The following is a 16,141-nucleotide window of genomic DNA, read 5'->3' as shown; positions in this document are numbered from 1 at the left end:
ATTTCTTTGTTCTGCAAAGATATATCCGTCTTGAACAGCAGAAACAGACTTAAAGTTGTTGGAAGAGTAAAATTCTGGCCTGATGAGTCAAAATATAGGGGATCGGAGAGTCAAAAGAGAATTTTTGAAGAATTTTAGTTTTTCAGGAGACAAATCAAAACTCAAAGAATACTGTCTGCCCCAACAAGCACTGCACTCCGAATACACTAAAACAAATGTCTATTGTCTAGTCAGTCAATGACAAAACATCTACTGACAGTCAGCATACACCAGGATTGGCTACAAATAATTTTAATGACTAAAAAAGATTAGTTAAGTAGTATTTTATTGACTCTCGTTACTAAGCATGAGTTTGACAAAAACTTTGTGACAAAATTGCATTTACTAATTTTTTTAAGTATGTCTATCTAAGAGACAAGGCTGTCACAGTTTCAACAGCAGATGTCACTAGTGAGAAATGAATGAACCACCGAGTGATGAACCTTTGGGCAAAGCAATGGGCTGGGAAGCTTCACTGCTTCACGAGGCTTCATTTGGCCATCACTAATGAATGCAGCCGGATGTTCAGTCTGCAAACGAGTGGAGTGGATGATGTCACAGGTCACATGGGGTCTGCAGAGGGAGACATGTTAACAGTCACAACAACATGGGAATATTCGTGGGACGAAGACCAACCACCAACAGTTCAACGTCCGGGCAGCAGATTCCCTTCTTCACCGTTATATGAGCAGAACTGCACCAACAGTTGTTGACTGGAACGGGAGGCCTGCCTCCTTTCTGCTTACCGCTCTCTGTGCAATCCCTGTCAGCCTGAACAGTCCGATATCCCTTGATGGAAACAATGGCATCAGCAATGTCCGAGTGCAGCCACGTCTCCTTAAAACACATTAAACTACATTTCCGGTATTCCTTCTTGCCCCTGGACAGTAAGGTTAATCCATCCATCTTATTAGCCATTGATCTAACGTTGCCCATAGTAACGGAGGGGAGAAACGGCTTATAACTCATCTCCTCCATAAGCCTCTGTAACCCTAACCCTCTCTCATCACACGGATGGAGCCACGCCCCCTACATGACGTACACTGTAAAACATGACAGAACTCAAAGCCATCTTGTAAATATTTTATTACTGCAGCAGGTGAACAACCAATCAGGAACCTCGTACACAGATGCCCCGCCCCTGCAGCATGAAACCCAATCTACACCCAGACCAGAACCAACCACATCAACCAGATTACACATGTTGGCGCTGCTACGGTTTATGGATGGTGCTGAGACCAAACATTGCCATGGAAACAGTGAGTTGATGTTAGGCATGGAGAAGAAAGTGAAGGCAGCCCTGAACGTGATTCCATGGAGATGAGCCGGAAAACCGACCCAGGAAGAGTTCCTTAAAAACTCCCAACATAATCAAAGCAGCATAAATAAACCACAGTCTGTAGGTCTGTACATCCAGCAGGTCAAAGGTCAGCAGGTTGACAGCTTTGGCCTCCACATTCACCCGGTCTGATCCGTCAGAGGTCATCTGAGGTCGTCATCTTCTCAGTTTCTCATCATACCTGCAAAGGACAGAGACATGAGACAGGAACTAGAGACAGATGGAGACAGACGATTCATTGAGTTTAAATCGATTCATTGGTGATTTAAGCATCAGAAGAAACATCAGACTGAGAGAGAGAGCAGTCAAATAATAAAACATCCAAAACAGTAAATCAGTGGTTCTTAACCTGGGTTCGATCGAACCCCAGGGGTTCGGCGGAGCCTCTGCCGCAGAGGTAAAGACACACCTGTGTAAAGTCGTGATGACACCCCGCTTCGCCGTCACTTAATGCATCACTTAATACAATATCAATAACGTTACATTGCTCAGCCAATCAGTGCTGCGGAAGGAGCACGCAACCCCCCCCACCCCCCCCCCCGGGCCAAAAGTTTCCAGCAGCGCAGGTGAGATTGTATTTATCAGAAGGGTTCAGTGAATGCGCATATGAAACTGGGGGGTTCGGCACCTCAAAAAACGTTAAGAACCACTGATCTAAAACAAAGATCTGGAAAAACTTCAGCAACTGGAGGAATACGTAAACACATGAACAGCAGACAGGGACAGTACGCATACAGAAGAGATAAACTGAGCTACACGCTAAACAGTAGAGTGTAGCTAAACAGTTCAATAGCAAAACAGTTCAGGATCTGCAGAATGAGAGTAAAGTAGAACAGGAGCAGAGCAAGGAATAACAGTAACAGCAACAGCTCAGCGACAGCTCAGTGATAGCTTAGCGTTAGCTCAGCATTAGCTCAGCAATAGTTCAGCGACAGTTCAGCGTTAGCTCAGTGATAGCTTAGCGTTAGCTCAGCATTAGCTCAGCAACAGTTCAGCGACAGTTCAGCGTTAGCTCAGAGACAGCTCAGCGATAGCTCACCGACAGCTCAGCGTTAGCTCAGCGACAGCTCAGCGTTAGCTCAGCATTAGCTCAGCAACAGTTCAGCGACAGTTCAGTGTTAGCTCAGCGACAGTTCAGCGTTAGCTCAGAGACAGTTCAGCGTTAGCTCAGAGACAGCTCAGCGATAGCTCACCGACAGCTCAGCGATAGCTCACCGACAGCTCAGCGTTAGCTCAGCGACAGCTCAGCGTTAGCTCAGCGACAGCTCAGCGTTAGCTCAGCGACAGCTCAGCATTAGCTCAGCGACAGCTCAGTGATAAGCTTAGCGTTAGCTCAGCATTAGCTCAGCAACAGTTCAGCGTTAGCTCAGAGACAGTTCAGCGTTAGCTCAGAGACAGCTCAGCGATAGCTCACCGACAGCTCAGCGTTAGCTCAGCGACAGCTCAGTAATAGTTCAGCGACAGATCAGCGTTAGCTCAGCGACAGTTCAGCGTTAGCTCAGCGACAGCTCAGCGTTAGCTCAGCGACAGCTCAGCGTTAGCTCAGCGACAGTTCAGTGTTAGCTCAGCGATAGCTCAGCGACAGCTCTGTGACAATTCAGCGTTAGCTCAGCGACAGCTCAGCGTTAGCTCAGCGACAGTTCAGCGTTAGCTCAGCGACAGCTCAGCGTTAGCTCAGCGACAGTTCAGTGTTAGCTCAGCGACAGCTCAGCGACAGCTCAGCGTTAGCTCAGCGACAGTTCAGCGTTAGCTCAGCGACAGCTCAGCGTTAGCTCAGCGACAGTTCAGCGTTAGCTCAGCGACAGATCAGCGTTAGCTCAGCGACAGTTCAGCGTTAGCTCAGCGACAGCTCAGCGTTAGCTCAGCGACAGTTCAGCGTTAGCTCAGCGACAGCTCAGCGACAGCTCAGCGTTAGCTCAGGAATGTTTCAGCTCTTACTGTCGGATTGCCTCTGGGATCTGCAGCCTGTCTGTGGGGACGAACTGCGACAGCTGCTCCAGGTTCTGAACGAAGCGAATCTTCCTGCTAAATTTGTCACTATGGAAAACAGGTGAGGTCAGAGGTCACAGAAAGTTCTCTGATCATGGTGCCAGGATGGTAATAGACACGTTTTGGCTCACTGAAGAAATTCTTAGCGTTTGGCCTGATTTACTGCGTGTCTGTGTGGGACCAGTGTGTGGGACCAGTGTTTGTGTGGGACCAGTGTGTGTGACCAGTTTTTGGGACCAGCCTGTGGGACCGGTGTGTTTGTGGGACCAGTGTGTGTGGGACCAGTGTGTGTGGGACCAGTTTTTGGGACCAGCCTGTGGGACCAGAGTGTGTGGGACCAGTGTGCGTGTGGGACCAGTGTGTGTGTCGGACCAGTGTGTGTGGGACCAGTTTTTGGGACCAGCCTGTGGGACCAGTGTGCGTGTGTTACCAGTGTGCGTGTGGGACCAGTGTGTGTGGGACCAGTGTGTGTGTGTGTGGGACCAGTGTGTGTGGGACCAGTTTTTGGGACCAGCCTGTGGGACAAGTGTGTTTGGGATCAATGTGTGTGTGGACCAGCCTGTGGGACCGGTGTGTTTGTGGGACCAGTGTGTGTGTGTGGGACCAGTGTGTGGGGCCAGTCTGTGGGACCAGTGTGTATGTGGGACCAGTCTGTGGGGCCAGTCTGTGGGATCAGTGTGTGTGTGGGACCAGTGTTTGTGTGGGACCATTGTGTGTGTGACCAGTTTTTGGGACCAGCCTGTGGGACCAGAGTGTGTGGGACCGGTGTGTGTGGGACCAGTTTTTGGGACCAGTGTGTATGTGGGACCAGCCTGTGGTACCAGTGTGTTTGGGATCAATGTGTGTGTGGACCAGCCTGTGGGACCGGTGTGTTTGTGGGACCAGTGTGTGTGTGTGTGGGACCAGTTTTTGGGACCAGCCTGTGGGACCAGTGTGTTTGTGGGACCAGTGTGTGTGTGTGTGGGACCAGTTTTTGGGACCAGCCTGTGGGACCAGTGTGTTTGTGGGACCAGTGTGTGGGGCCAGTCTGTCGGACCAGTGTGTTTGTGGGACCAGTGTGTGGGGCCAGTCTGTGGGATCAGTGTGTGTGTGGGACCAGTGTTTGTGTGGGACCATTGTGTGTGACCAGTTTTTGGGACCAGCCTGTGGGACCAGAGTGTGTGGGACCGGTGTGTGTGGGACCAGTGTGTGTGTGACCAGTTTTTGGGACCAGCCTGTGGGACCAGAGTGTGTGGGACCAGTGTGTGTGTGTGTGGGACCAGTGTGTGTGGGACCAGCCTGTGGGACCAGTGTGTATGTGGGACCAGCCTGTGGTACCAGTGTGTTTGGGATCAATGTGTGTGTGGACCAGCCTGTGGGACCGGTGTGTTTGTGGGACCAGTGTGTGGGACCAGTGTGTATGTGGGACCAGTGTGTTTGTGGGACCAGTGTGTTTGTGGGACCAGTGTGTGGGACCAGTGTGTGTGTGGGACCAATGTGTGTGTGGGACCAGTGTGTGAGACCGGTGTGTGGGGCCAGTCTGTGTGTGGGACCAGTGTGTGAGACCGGTGTGTGGGACCAGTGTGTGAGACCGGTGTGTGGGACCAGTGTGTGTGTGGGACCAGTGTGTGTGTGGGACCAGTGTGTGCGCTGCAGACCTGATGAAGGGTTTGACCAGTGTGATCAGAGCCTTGATGTACCAGGCCGGATGCACCACCAGCAGGCCCTTCAGGTCCTTCTTCAACCTGCACAGAAACACCTGCTGAGCAGCTAGCTCCACCCGCCCGCACCGCCCTGATAGAGGAATCCATCCTACCTCCTGTCGATGGAGGTGTAGCACTGGTGGAGCCACTTGATGGCTGGCAGCTTGTTCCTGGGAGCCATGGCGCACAGGTAGACCAGCAGGTAGTTCTCTGAAACCATCAGATCCAGCGTTCCCACGATGTACCTGCAGGAGAACGAGAGCCGGGTCACCTGTCCATCCAGGTGGGCTTCTGTCATGCGCTGCTCCGTGACTCCACACCCAAACAAACCTGAACAGGTTCTCCATGACATACTCATAGTCCTCCACTGTGTTCTCCGGCAGGTAACAGGAAGTGAACAGAATTATGGCGTTCATCCCGTCTCCATAGTAACCTGCCAATGACAGGTAATTTCCCTTATCGTCACGGTGAACACAGAAATTGATCTGATGCTTAAGGCTTCTACAGGTGTGCTCCATGGTTGTTCCAGGTGTGTTGCAGGTGTTCATGTGTGACCTCTGACCTCCATGTGACAGGACCTGCAGGTATGGCTCCAGGACGCTCATGTTGACCTGGTACTCCTGTCCAGATATGGAGAACCGCCTCCACCGGCGGCCATGTTGGTCCACCTGGTCCAGCTCCATCAGACCCTCGCTGGGCTCCGCCACGCCCACGGACCGCCCCCGCCCCATCTCAGGCAGGTCGTCTGTCAGGAAGAGGTCAGAAGTCACCATCTGAGCAGCGGATCCTTTAGCTCCGCCTCCCCGCCACCTCACCTTCCCACTCCAGGTCGTGCACGCCGTCCGGCAGCGTCCCCGACTCGCTGCCGGACGGCGTCTCCAGCGCCTCCAGGTTGATGTCCAGCGACGGCGAGTCGTCCGGCGTCCCGGAAAGCGCCGCTGCCGAAAAGCTGTCGCTGTTCGGGTCGCTGAGGGCCGGCGCCGTCAGCCGCTTCCTGGCCCCTCCCCCGCCCGACGGGGCCAGGCTGATGGGTGTGGCTAAAGAGAGGTTTGATCGGGTTTGATTAGGTTCGGTTCAATGGATTGATGGCGTCCATTTGGACCGTAACCAGAGACTCACCTGAGTCTGCAGCGCCTCCTGCTTGACCCTCAGTATCCTCCGGGAGCGGCCTGAAGACCAGGACAGAACAGAACAGCAGCAGAACCCGGTTCAGTAAAACCAGTGAAGGTTCTGGAGGGTTTCATGTGATAATGCTGATCAGAACCTTCAGAACCGTCCTTAATTCTGGTTCTGCTGGAAGGTTCTTCCTGCCCACTGTCACCACATGCTTGCTCAGCTTGTGGCAGTCATCTGGCCTGAAGCTGAGTAAGCAGGCCGGTTCTGGTTCTGCTGGAGGCGGGGCTTACCTGGGGAAGCCGTCGTCCAGCCACTCCTCCCTCAGCTCCATGTCCTGGATGCTGCCGGGCTGTGGGGTTTCCTCAGCCGCCCTGCAGGGGCCGAACACACAGTTAACGTGCAGCTGATGATGTCACAGAGAAAGCTCTCTGATTGGTCCATTTCCTAAGAAACAATCTAGTCACCGAGTCCCTTCTCTGATTGGATAACTGGGTCAACATGTTCAGAACCAGGCAGGTTCTACTTGTCCAGTAAACCCAGAACCAGAACCACAGAAAATAAAAAGCATGAAACCAGGAAGGAAGCAACATCTGAGTAACTGGACCTAAGCTGACCGGGCTGGACCGGACCGGACCCAGTAACCCAGCTCACTGACCGACCCGACCTGATCCAGCTGTCCCTCCATCTGTCCATCAAGGACATTTATCCCCAGAGGAACTGGTGTCCCCACATGCGATCCACTGGACCACCGGTACCAGGACTCACTCCTGACCTGATGGTTCTGTGGAACCGACCCAGTCCGGTTCTCCAGGTGAGAAGCTTTTCTGGCTCAGGTGAAACGTCACCCAGCAGGAACCGGCCTGACTGCTCACACTGACACACCTGAGCAGGTGAGGGCGGGGCCTATTGTTCCTGTGAGGCCCAGCCAGGTGAGAGCTTCATGTTTCCGTCACGCTGCCTTCAGGGTCCGGCTGGGAAAAACCCACGTGTTAAGGGGGCGGGGCTTAACACCTGAGACAGTCAAAACAATAGAAACGAGTCAGTCAGAGGACAGGTGGACCTGGACTAGATGCACCTGTCGGCTCATGTCCAGGTGTCCCAGAGGACGAGTCGTCCTCAGGTGTGAGGGGAAACTGCTCTGGACCGTCAGGGACTTGTGGAGGATTTCACTGGACTGGAAAGGCTCTGCAGGTTCTAGAGTCGAGGAAACAATGACCCGATTCCGCTCTGACCCGACACCTAGAGCGCCGGGTCCAGAACCACAGTTCTGATCGCGGTGTAAACCGGACCTGAACCAATCAGGAGCTGACTTTCCAAACAGTGACATCATCTACCCCGACCCGGTCCTTCTGCTGAGGACCAGAACCGGATCTTTCCTCAGCCTGGTCCTGTCTCTGAACCAGAACCGGATCAGAACTGAGGCAGTGAAGCCTTTGCTGACAGACGGGAAGAACCGGCGCTGGACAGAAACATGACTTCCTCTGTGAGCAGGAACAGGAAGCACACACACACACACACACACACACACACACACTGAGGTTCTGCTGCGGTCCGGTCAGAACCGGGCTCACCTGTCCTCGGTGGTCCCGTCCATCTGCCCAGTGGGGGAGCTCATGATGTCACAGTGATGTCACGGAGTGTTCTGCTCTGCATGTATGACCGGCTGCCGATGTGTGTGTGTGTGTGTGTGTGTGCGTGTGTGTGTGTGTGTGTGTTCCTCCTTCTCTCTCTCTCCTGTCTGACTCGCCCAGCAGGTCCGACTGCATCACAGGGCAGAGCTGCTCTCTGATTGGTTCAGGCTCACCTGGTCGGTGCAGACAGGTGAGGTGGGGCGCTGCAGGAGGAGCTGCAGGGCCCTAAAGCCTGCTGGCACCGGTTCCGTTCTCCAGCTGGGTCCAGAAACTTCCTGTTCAGATGTTCTGGTTCTGGTTGGATTCCAGACCCAGAATGTCCGGTCCAGAACATCAAGAGCAATGACCAGAAAGAACCAGCACATGTTCTGGTCCGAAGGTTCTGGTTTCTGCTGCAGGTCAACCGGATCCGGGTCAGAACATTCTGCTGCAGTCCTGGTTGGTTCTGAGCCACTGAGATTGGGTCTGGTGAGGTTCTGCAGCCAGATCAGGTGGACTGAGGTCGAATGTTGACTCAGCTGGGGGTTTGGACCTGGTCCTGGGTCTGCAGGTGAAGCAGAGCTTTCACCTGATTGGTTCTTATCGGGTCAGGTGGTTCTGGGGCTCAGAGGTCAGCAGGTCGAACTGCTGCAGATCACTGGAGGGAAAGGGGCCACTTCTTGTCATAGCTTCCTCTTTGTGTTTCACAATAAAAGCCTCCTGCCTCATTGTGAAACGTTCTGCGGTTCTGGACAGGAACAGGAAGTAGCTCTCACTGAGACACAACGATCCTCCACAGAACCCAGAAAGACCCGGTTCTGGCTGGTGGTTCTGGTGGTGAACCAGCTCATTTATTGAAACCAAACTGGCCAATCAGAGTGCAGATCTGGAGCTGCAGAGAAACTATGATCCAATAAAAAGACGTTTCTCTGAGATGAGCCAAAACCAGAACCAAGGTTCTTCTCGGGTAGAGGTCAAACAGAACCACCCACATACTGCTTTAGAACTTCTAACATGTGGCAGGCGTTTATTGTGAAGGAACTGATCTCAGACTTTTATTGTGGCAGGTTTTCTTAGTCCTTGTGTTTAGAAATGCGGTCCAGCTGACCCCACACAGTAAAACTTGTATCATTTGCACACACAAGGGTTGAGAACCAACCTGGCATGCTTTTATTGTTGTGACCAGAGTTCTGAGATGAACTCGAACTTCCAGTCGTATTTGAATGGAACTTCCTGAAAAATAAACGTTTTAAAAACAAGAAATAAAGGCTTTTATTTTGAAAAGTTTCTTTAATTCCTAAAATAATGGCTTTTATTCTGGAGGTTTGGGATAGAACGTCTCTCCGCTGCTCTTTGGCAGATCCAGTAGGTTCTGTTGGACTCGCCAGATTGATGAGAGATTAAAAAAGGTCTTGACCATAATTTGTGTTCTGATGCTGCATCTCCATTTTCCAGAGATGTTGCCGTGGTAACAGAGGTGAGGTCAGAGGTTATCAAACTTGCTCCGCAGCTCCTCAACGGTGATGCGCGGCAGGCCGCCGTCCAGAGGGCAGCCGTCCACCAGGCTGTTCGTGGGCGTGGGCGGCACCGCCGGCTCCTCCTCCGCGTCTCCTAGGCAACCAGCGCCATCACACTCCCTCAGGAAGTCCTGGACCAGGGGGAGGAGCTTCTTCCTGGACGCCAGCGCGTTACCTGGCAACCATGCACAGATGTTACGCACCTCAAGCTCCGCCCCCGCCTGGGGAGCCAAGTGAAGGCCTCACCTTGATGGAACGCTGAGATCAGAGGGTGGGGGCAGGGGGCGGGGCTGAGGCCAAGGGTGGGGCTCTGGGCCCGCTGCAGGTAGCTGCTCACCTGGAGGAGAGGCTCATGGTTGGCATGGCAGCCACAACTGGCAGAGACTACAACAGTATTGATGGAGAACTACAACTACCATGTTCTAATAGTGATACTACTACAGGGTTTCCCCCAGTGTATTATAAGCCTGGTGGCCCGCCATGCTTTACTAGCCCCGCCGCCAGGCTAAGCGTTGCTTGTTTACGTTACTAGGAAAGGAAAAAAAAAAAAATTTTTTTTTTTTTTGTAAAGCCGGGCTGCAAGCGTCTCTGTTGCTCTTAGCATTTCACTAGCAGAGCAGATTTATCCTAAAGGACAGGTTTATAATAGGTTTATAAATGCATTTAAACCCACAGCGCGGACCAATCACAGCTGGCGCCTCGCGCTGCCGCTGCTTTACCTCAGCGGGATCGCGCACTGCCGCCTCCTTTCACTCAAACTGGACTCAGGCTGACCTGTATGGATATTTACATAAACTTACTGTGAGGAATTATGATCCTCTGGAGAAACTCTGGGTAAGAGTTTAAAACCCGCCGCGTAGCTCTGGTTGCAGCTCAATGTGAACAGCAGGAATAAGTTGTAGCGAATTCAGAGGCGCGTTGTGGAGCGGTGAGAATGATTTATCTCTGTGAACGAACAATTATATTCGGCGTTTACATCTCAACACGCTGCCCAGCGTGTGGCTCTGTGTCTGTTTTCCCTGTAGAGTTCATGTCTGTGGTCCCTGTTGGCCGGAGCGTTTGTGGATAACGAGCAGCGCTAACCGCATCATGCAGGGCCGGTCCAAGGCTGCATGAGGCCTTGCACAGACTTTGACTTAGGGGCCCCTCTAGCTGCTACAATCATCAGCACCAGGCACGTGCAGAGGGGGGGGGGGGCTAGGGGGGCTTGAGCACCTGCCCTTTTGGTCAATGTTTTTTTTTTTTTTTTTTTTTTTTTTTTTGGTATTATTATTTCCTAAGCCCTCTTCTGACACATAATAACATGTACTAAAATTATTTTATTTTATTTTTTTGTACAACATAATAAGCCCTCCGGTCACCTTGTTACCTTTGACCTTTTGCCCGTGACCCAGTTGCCTCTCGCGCAGTGAGATAAGGCGGCTAACTGGAGCTGAACGATCCAGATTACAGATCAGTTTTTGGTGAATTAAAACGTTTTGGTGAATAAAGTGGAGCAGACCTGCTGCTTGTCAGATGACAGAAAACGTTGAAGTCTCGTTTCTGCTTCAGCGGTTTAAGCAGAGAGGTAATGAAATGCAACAGACACTGACAGGCCTCTGTCTGCCTTTCTCTGAAGAACTACTGAGGGGAGGAGAAACTGTTCTGATCTATCATTCAGGATTTTTATCATACAGACATTAGGCTGTTGTGCTATTAGCTAGCTGCTAGCTAACGACTTTGTTTGCAAAGCTAGATAAATAAAAAGCTTCTTCCCTGTGTACGAGGCACATCGCCCGTCCAAAACGTATCATCTCCGTAATGAATATATGTTGGATCTTCTAATTTCATTTGCTGCATAATGTACATTGCATTTATTCTGGCGTTAGGTAAATGTGTCTTGAAAGAGAATAGCACTTAAATAAAAGTCCAACAAGGATATTCATTTAGAATTAAAAATAACTCACCCTGAATTACCATGATAGATATAATGTGTCATTGATGAAGGGGAAAAAACTCAACCAGACTTTAAGTTTAGGTTCTGGTTCGCAGAGTATGAAGTTAAATTTTTTCCCCAATTATTCAATGGGAAAAAATAAACTAACCTCAAAGTAAAATAAAATTGTAATCGAAACTTTTGGAATTGTAATGATTTCTTTTTTAAAAACAAATTCTTTTGTGTAAAAAACTTTTTTTTAATTAAATAACTAATTTTTGTCTTGTGAACTTAAAAAGTTATTTGCCAAACAAACTTTTATTTGCACACATCAGAAATCTTGTTGTGATTTTGGCTCCTGCCCATGACGTCATGTGAAAATCACAAGCAAAACTTTGAGTCAAACAAAAACTTAGAATATCAAGAAAAGATTTCTGACATGCACAAATAAGTTTGTTTTGCAAAAAAGATTCACTTCATGAGACAAATGTGTGATTTAAATGTTTGAAAAGTTTAAAGCAAAACTCAGCAGGCTTTTCCCATAGTGACATGCATTAACAATTCAATTTTTGCTTTTTTTTTCTGCATTTCCACCTTAAAGTTTGATGCAGCTCTGCTTTCCTGAATGGACCATCTTCATCTCCACTGCAGCAACCAGGCAGCTCTGTTTTATAGATTACAGTCACTAAAAGGCTGCATTGGGCCTTGTTTATATCTTTAATAGTGTAATTCTGTAAAGACAGAATATGTAAATCAGAGCTAAACCACCAGCTCTGATTTACATTTCTTGCTAAATTGCAGGTTTGAATATCGCAATACTCTTATAACAAAATAGACCTGCAGAAAGAAATTACTAATCAAATATCTTACATATGCATAGTGTTATGCTCTGTATAAATATTTACCTTAGCTTTGATTGTATATTTCACAATTTTGTAATTTATCATTGTTTATTAAACTCTGAAAGCTGAGAGGCTTTGTTCATATTCTGTCCTAGAAGGAGGTTAGATGGGCCCTTTTTTTCTTTTGAGCACCTGCCCCTTAGTGGTCTCTGCACGGCCCTGATCAGCACCTCTAGCAGCTTCTGTGTTAGATTTAGTGAAATATGGGAGAAGGGAGTAGTTTAATTGGCCAGCCTAAAAAGCAATAAGTTATAATCGCAGTTTACTAATTTGGAGTTGTAAATTCAAAGATTATCAGCATCAGATTGTTGCTATGGTAACAAAACAATCTACCTATGAATTTTGTTCTTTGACGTTTTACAAAGTAAACTTGCCAGCTCCTTAAAATCTTGCGTTTAAATGTTAATCAATTTAAAATAATTTATGTATGCCTAAACAATTGGATCAAGTTTAGCAGCATTGATCATCTCAATAAACAAGTGTTACATTTATGTATCTGTGGTCTGTTTTAAAATATTAGCGTTTATGGGGCCCCTGAGATCCTGGGGGCCTGACGGAGCTCCTGACTTAATTTGGATTAAACAGAAGTGCAAATTTGTTGTTTTTAGACTAGTTGCAGGTTTAAATAGCATTTCACTGGAGATGTTTTCCTGTAACATATAATTACACAGTAATACTTTAATATTTTCTGTCAACTTAACATCTTTTAATACAAAAACACCGTAGACCGTCGGTGGATCGCCTCGACCCCCCCACCACCAGGCTTAACAAGTTTTCTGGGGGAAACGCTGTACTACGATACTATGATACTTCCAGTGTGTGGTATGTGAGGTACCTGCTCCCTGCAGGTGCTGCTGTGGCTGAACACAGCGAGCTCTCTGATTGGCTCCTCTCTCTCAGTGAAGGAGATCGTCATCATAAGCAGCAAATCAAATCCAGACTTGTGACAGAAAGCTGAAAGCTGCTCCTCCAACTCCGCCGTCTGCAGCAGCTCCTGGAACACAAGGGAGGGAAAGTGCTGCAACAGGACCCCCTGCTGGCACACACACGGTACTGCTGATGTGTATTGGAGGTACTTCTGTGTGTACAGTTCAGGTGTTACCTCCAGAGTGAGGTAGATGACAGGAATGGCGATGTTGAAACTTCCTGAAACAGCTTTCATGTCTTTTAACAACATCTGCTCCATGTTCAGACCTGCAGACAGAACACTGCTCTAAGTACTAGCAAGCACTGTGAGTACTAGCTAACACGGAGGCTCACCTGAGACGTCCAACTTGGCCTTCTGCAGCTCCTGGAACAGAGCGCCCCTTGGTGGCAGAGAGGGGAATCGCGCCTCTAGCTCAGCAACGTAGCAGCTGTCTTTAGGAGTCACTTTACCTGCAGCGGCAGCCATATTGACGCAGTCCAGCACCACTGTGGCTGCTCACACACACACAGTTCAGAACAGGTGCTAATCAGATAGACCCTCAGAATCTGGTCAGGCAGTTGTATCCAGGTGTGTGTGTATCCAGTAGGTGTGTATCCAGGTGTGTGTGTATCCAGATGTGTACCGTAGAGTAGGAGGGCGATTTGCTGGTCCAGGATCTGTGGAGCTTCCTTGATGATGCGTTCGGTTACCAAGGTAGCACAGGATCCCACCATCTCCACAGTAACGGGGCAGGTAGGGGAGGATTTCCTCTCAGCCTGATGGTGGTCAAGCACCTCCACTACTGCCCCCTCCAGGTCAGCATCTGAACTGCAGGAGAGAGAGGGTCAGAACACAGTTGTGGAGGCGAGGCATTCAGGGCCCTGCTCACCTGGGCAGGACGTTGTGGTCCACCAGGCTGAGCCGCAGGCGGCCGGCGCGCCACAGCGCCCGCAGATCCAGCTGGTCCCGGAACAGCAGCAGGTGTTGCGGCAGAGCAGCGCGGCGCAGCAGGAACACGATGTCGGACCGCAGCACCAGGTCTGACTGCCGGATGTTCATCAGGGGCAGAACCAGCGAGTCACTGCCTGCAGTCTGACACACACACACACAGCGTGACCTCGGTTCACTGAGGCCTGGCAGCTGATTGGGCGACTCCTCACCTTGAACAGGAAGTAGGCAAAGGCCATGGCCGACACCATGGAGTCCACATCACAGGCTTCGTTCCCCAGAACCACGTGGACATCTGGACCGGCCCGGTCCAGGTTCTCCTGCAGAACCGAGACGCAGCATTCAGAACCAGGACCAGGCCGGAATCTGGTTCTGGTCCGGATGGGATCTCTGGGTTTTAGAAACTTCTGGCCTACTTCATGCAGTCTAAAGGTTCCGTTGAAGTGACTTCTTGATTCTCCAGGTGTGGCTGACCTGGACCGATCAGGTGATTGGTTGCATTTATTGGTGACTTATCAAAGGGACAGTTATCTTATTAGAGCAAACCACAGAAGAAGAATGAAACACTGAACTTTACAGCAACATAAATAAAAAACAAAACGGAATGAAATGTTATAAGACCAATCTATCAAGATAAATAAAAATTCTAGTTTGACTGTATAACGTTTCTATGAAGTAAAATACTGCAAACAAACTTTGTGTATTAATGTTCGTTTTATTAAATACTCTGAATCCTGTTGCAGCTCCAGGAAAACGTTCATGAAGTTTTCAGTTCTGGGATCCCCGCAGTTAATTTTTAAACCATGACCGGGACTTTTATTTTGAAAGTGACCTGTGTAGGCGGAAGTGACCCCAGCGTATCGGTTTATTTCAATAAATCAAACAAAAACAGCCTCTGCGACCCGTTACAGCTGCTGGACAGCTTCAGCCAAACCTGAGCGGGACCGGGTCGGAGGACGGTTCCGGTACCTGTAGGGTCCGCCGGCAGCTCCGCAGAAACTCCTCCATCTGTGGCAGTTAGCCGTTAGCTTCCAGACGGTACCGCCCCGGTTCTGCTGAAGCGACCGAACCGAGCCGTTAACAGGCACCGCGAGCTCACCTGGCGGCAGGTCCGAACCGGAGCGTGAGCGGATAAACAGTCCGCTTCAGGAGGGGACCGTTAGCACAGAACAGGGTGAAAGGTCAGGGCGGCTTCACTGACTCGCTCCAGGCTCGGAAAACAGAAACACTCAATTTTACTCTGAGGAACCAGAACATTCTGGAGAACTACTGGACCGACCCAGAACCCGAGCTGCTCAGAACAGGAAGTCGCCTCGCATTAATATTTGTACACAAATTAATATTTATCACATAAAATATGTTCAAAACATAAAGTGGTCAGAACCAGAACACAAAAGGTCAGAGGTGAAACATATAAACATTAGATTCCTCCAGAGCCCAGGGGTGAATACCACAAAATTCATCACTGAAGAGTTTCCCTCTGACACAGAGACGACACAAGAGCAAACACAGACAAACCATTACTTTTCAAATAAGAATCTCAGTCCACAGAGAATTTACAAAGATTGTATATTTTAAACAAAAAAAAAATGATAGAATCTCCCAGAAACAGTGCAAATGTACCAACACCTGAAAACGACAAAAGAAACCTCCTCTTCCCACAGAACAGAAAACATTTTGGTTTTCCTGTGGTGTTGCTGCTGGTCTGAGATGAGACCAGCAGCAGGAGTGTCATGAAGACGGATGCTTTCTGGATGGCTCCATTTTGAACTGACTCCTAAATCTCTAAGCAATTGTTAAGAAAATAAATCTAAAATATGCTAGTTTTTAGACTCGATAATATGTTCAAATATTAGATCAAGTTAATAGTGTTATAAATAAGAAAATTTGGTTCCAAATTATATTCATGGTTCAATCAGCGTAATCTCTTATGTAGGATATTTTTATTGAAACATAACTCTAAGCTGAATTAAAATAATTTAGCTTGTAGTTCTCTATAATTTAAAACACAGTTAGTCTCTCTGTGGACTGACCAGGTGTAACAGTGTTCAGGTTGTAGAATCCCACTTGCTTTATGTATCAGTGCAACGGGGAAATAGCGCCCCCTCTCTGTGTGGCTGGTTATATGCTGCTGGCTCCTGCACTCAGTGCCAGTCTGAAAGCTGCACGAGAGGTGA

At 49.2% G+C, this 16,141-nt stretch overlaps 2 protein-coding genes across 3 annotated transcripts; both read right to left on the bottom strand.

Moving 5' to 3' along the window:
- Window positions 1-1,107: 1,107 nt before the first annotated feature.
- bnipl (BCL2 interacting protein like) lies at window positions 1,108-7,899 on the bottom strand. Its single transcript, XM_088013726.1, has 10 exons — window positions 7,737-7,899; window positions 6,456-6,536; window positions 6,169-6,218; window positions 5,865-6,086; window positions 5,612-5,794; window positions 5,380-5,482; window positions 5,163-5,294; window positions 5,005-5,091; window positions 3,317-3,415; window positions 1,108-1,559 (listed from the first exon to the last, which is right to left on the bottom strand). The coding sequence occupies exons 1-10, from the start codon at window positions 7,778-7,780 to the stop codon at window positions 1,535-1,537; spliced, it is 1,026 nt and encodes a 341-aa protein (XP_087869852.1). The 5' UTR covers window positions 7,781-7,899; the 3' UTR covers window positions 1,108-1,534.
- A 1,146-nt stretch (window positions 7,900-9,045) lies between these two features.
- Window positions 9,046-15,167, bottom strand: prune1 (prune exopolyphosphatase 1). 2 transcript variants are annotated; one of them, XM_088013725.1, is made up of 9 exons: window positions 14,934-15,167; window positions 14,177-14,284; window positions 13,906-14,108; window positions 13,660-13,844; window positions 13,370-13,528; window positions 13,212-13,303; window positions 12,945-13,145; window positions 9,539-9,629; window positions 9,046-9,467 (listed from the first exon to the last, which is right to left on the bottom strand). In XM_088013725.1, the coding sequence occupies exons 1-9, from the start codon at window positions 14,970-14,972 to the stop codon at window positions 9,259-9,261; spliced, it is 1,287 nt and encodes a 428-aa protein (XP_087869851.1). In that variant the 5' UTR covers window positions 14,973-15,167; the 3' UTR covers window positions 9,046-9,258. The 2 variants fall into 2 exon arrangements, with proteins under 2 accessions (XP_087869851.1, XP_014834451.1); XM_014978965.2 differs by having other exon boundaries at window positions 12,945-13,103; window positions 14,934-15,166.
- Between the last annotated feature and the right edge of the window lie 974 nt (window positions 15,168-16,141).

This window comes from Poecilia mexicana, unplaced genomic scaffold, assembly GCF_051168715.1.
Source record: "Poecilia mexicana isolate PSO_F unplaced genomic scaffold, ASM5116871v1 scaffold_16, whole genome shotgun sequence".
In the NCBI taxonomy this organism is placed as follows: domain Eukaryota; kingdom Metazoa; phylum Chordata; class Actinopteri; order Cyprinodontiformes; family Poeciliidae; genus Poecilia; species Poecilia mexicana.
Note: the sequence above shows the minus strand (reverse complement) of the source record. Positions and strands in the feature narration are given on the sequence as shown.

Coding starts and splice junctions, on each gene's coding strand:
- prune1 (XM_088013725.1), bottom strand. CDS start 14,972: ATGGAGGAGTTTCTGCGGAGCTGCCGGCGGACCCTACAG. Junction 14,285..14,933: donor GCTGCCGGCGGACCCTACAG/GTACCGGAACCG, acceptor TCGGTTCTGCAG/GAGAACCTGGACCGGGCCGG. Junction 13,845..13,905: donor GACCACAACGTCCTGCCCAG/GTGAGCAGGGCC, acceptor TCTCTCCTGCAG/TTCAGATGCTGACCTGGAGG.
- bnipl (XM_088013726.1), bottom strand. CDS start 7,780: ATGAGCTCCCCCACTGGGCAGATGGACGGGACCACCGAGGACAG. Junction 6,219..6,455: donor CTGGACGACGGCTTCCCCAG/GTAAGCCCCGCC, acceptor CCTGGTCTTCAG/GCCGCTCCCGGAGGATACTG. Junction 3,416..5,004: donor CTGGTCAAACCCTTCATCAG/GTCTGCAGCGCA, acceptor TGTTTTCCATAG/TGACAAATTTAGCAGGAAGA.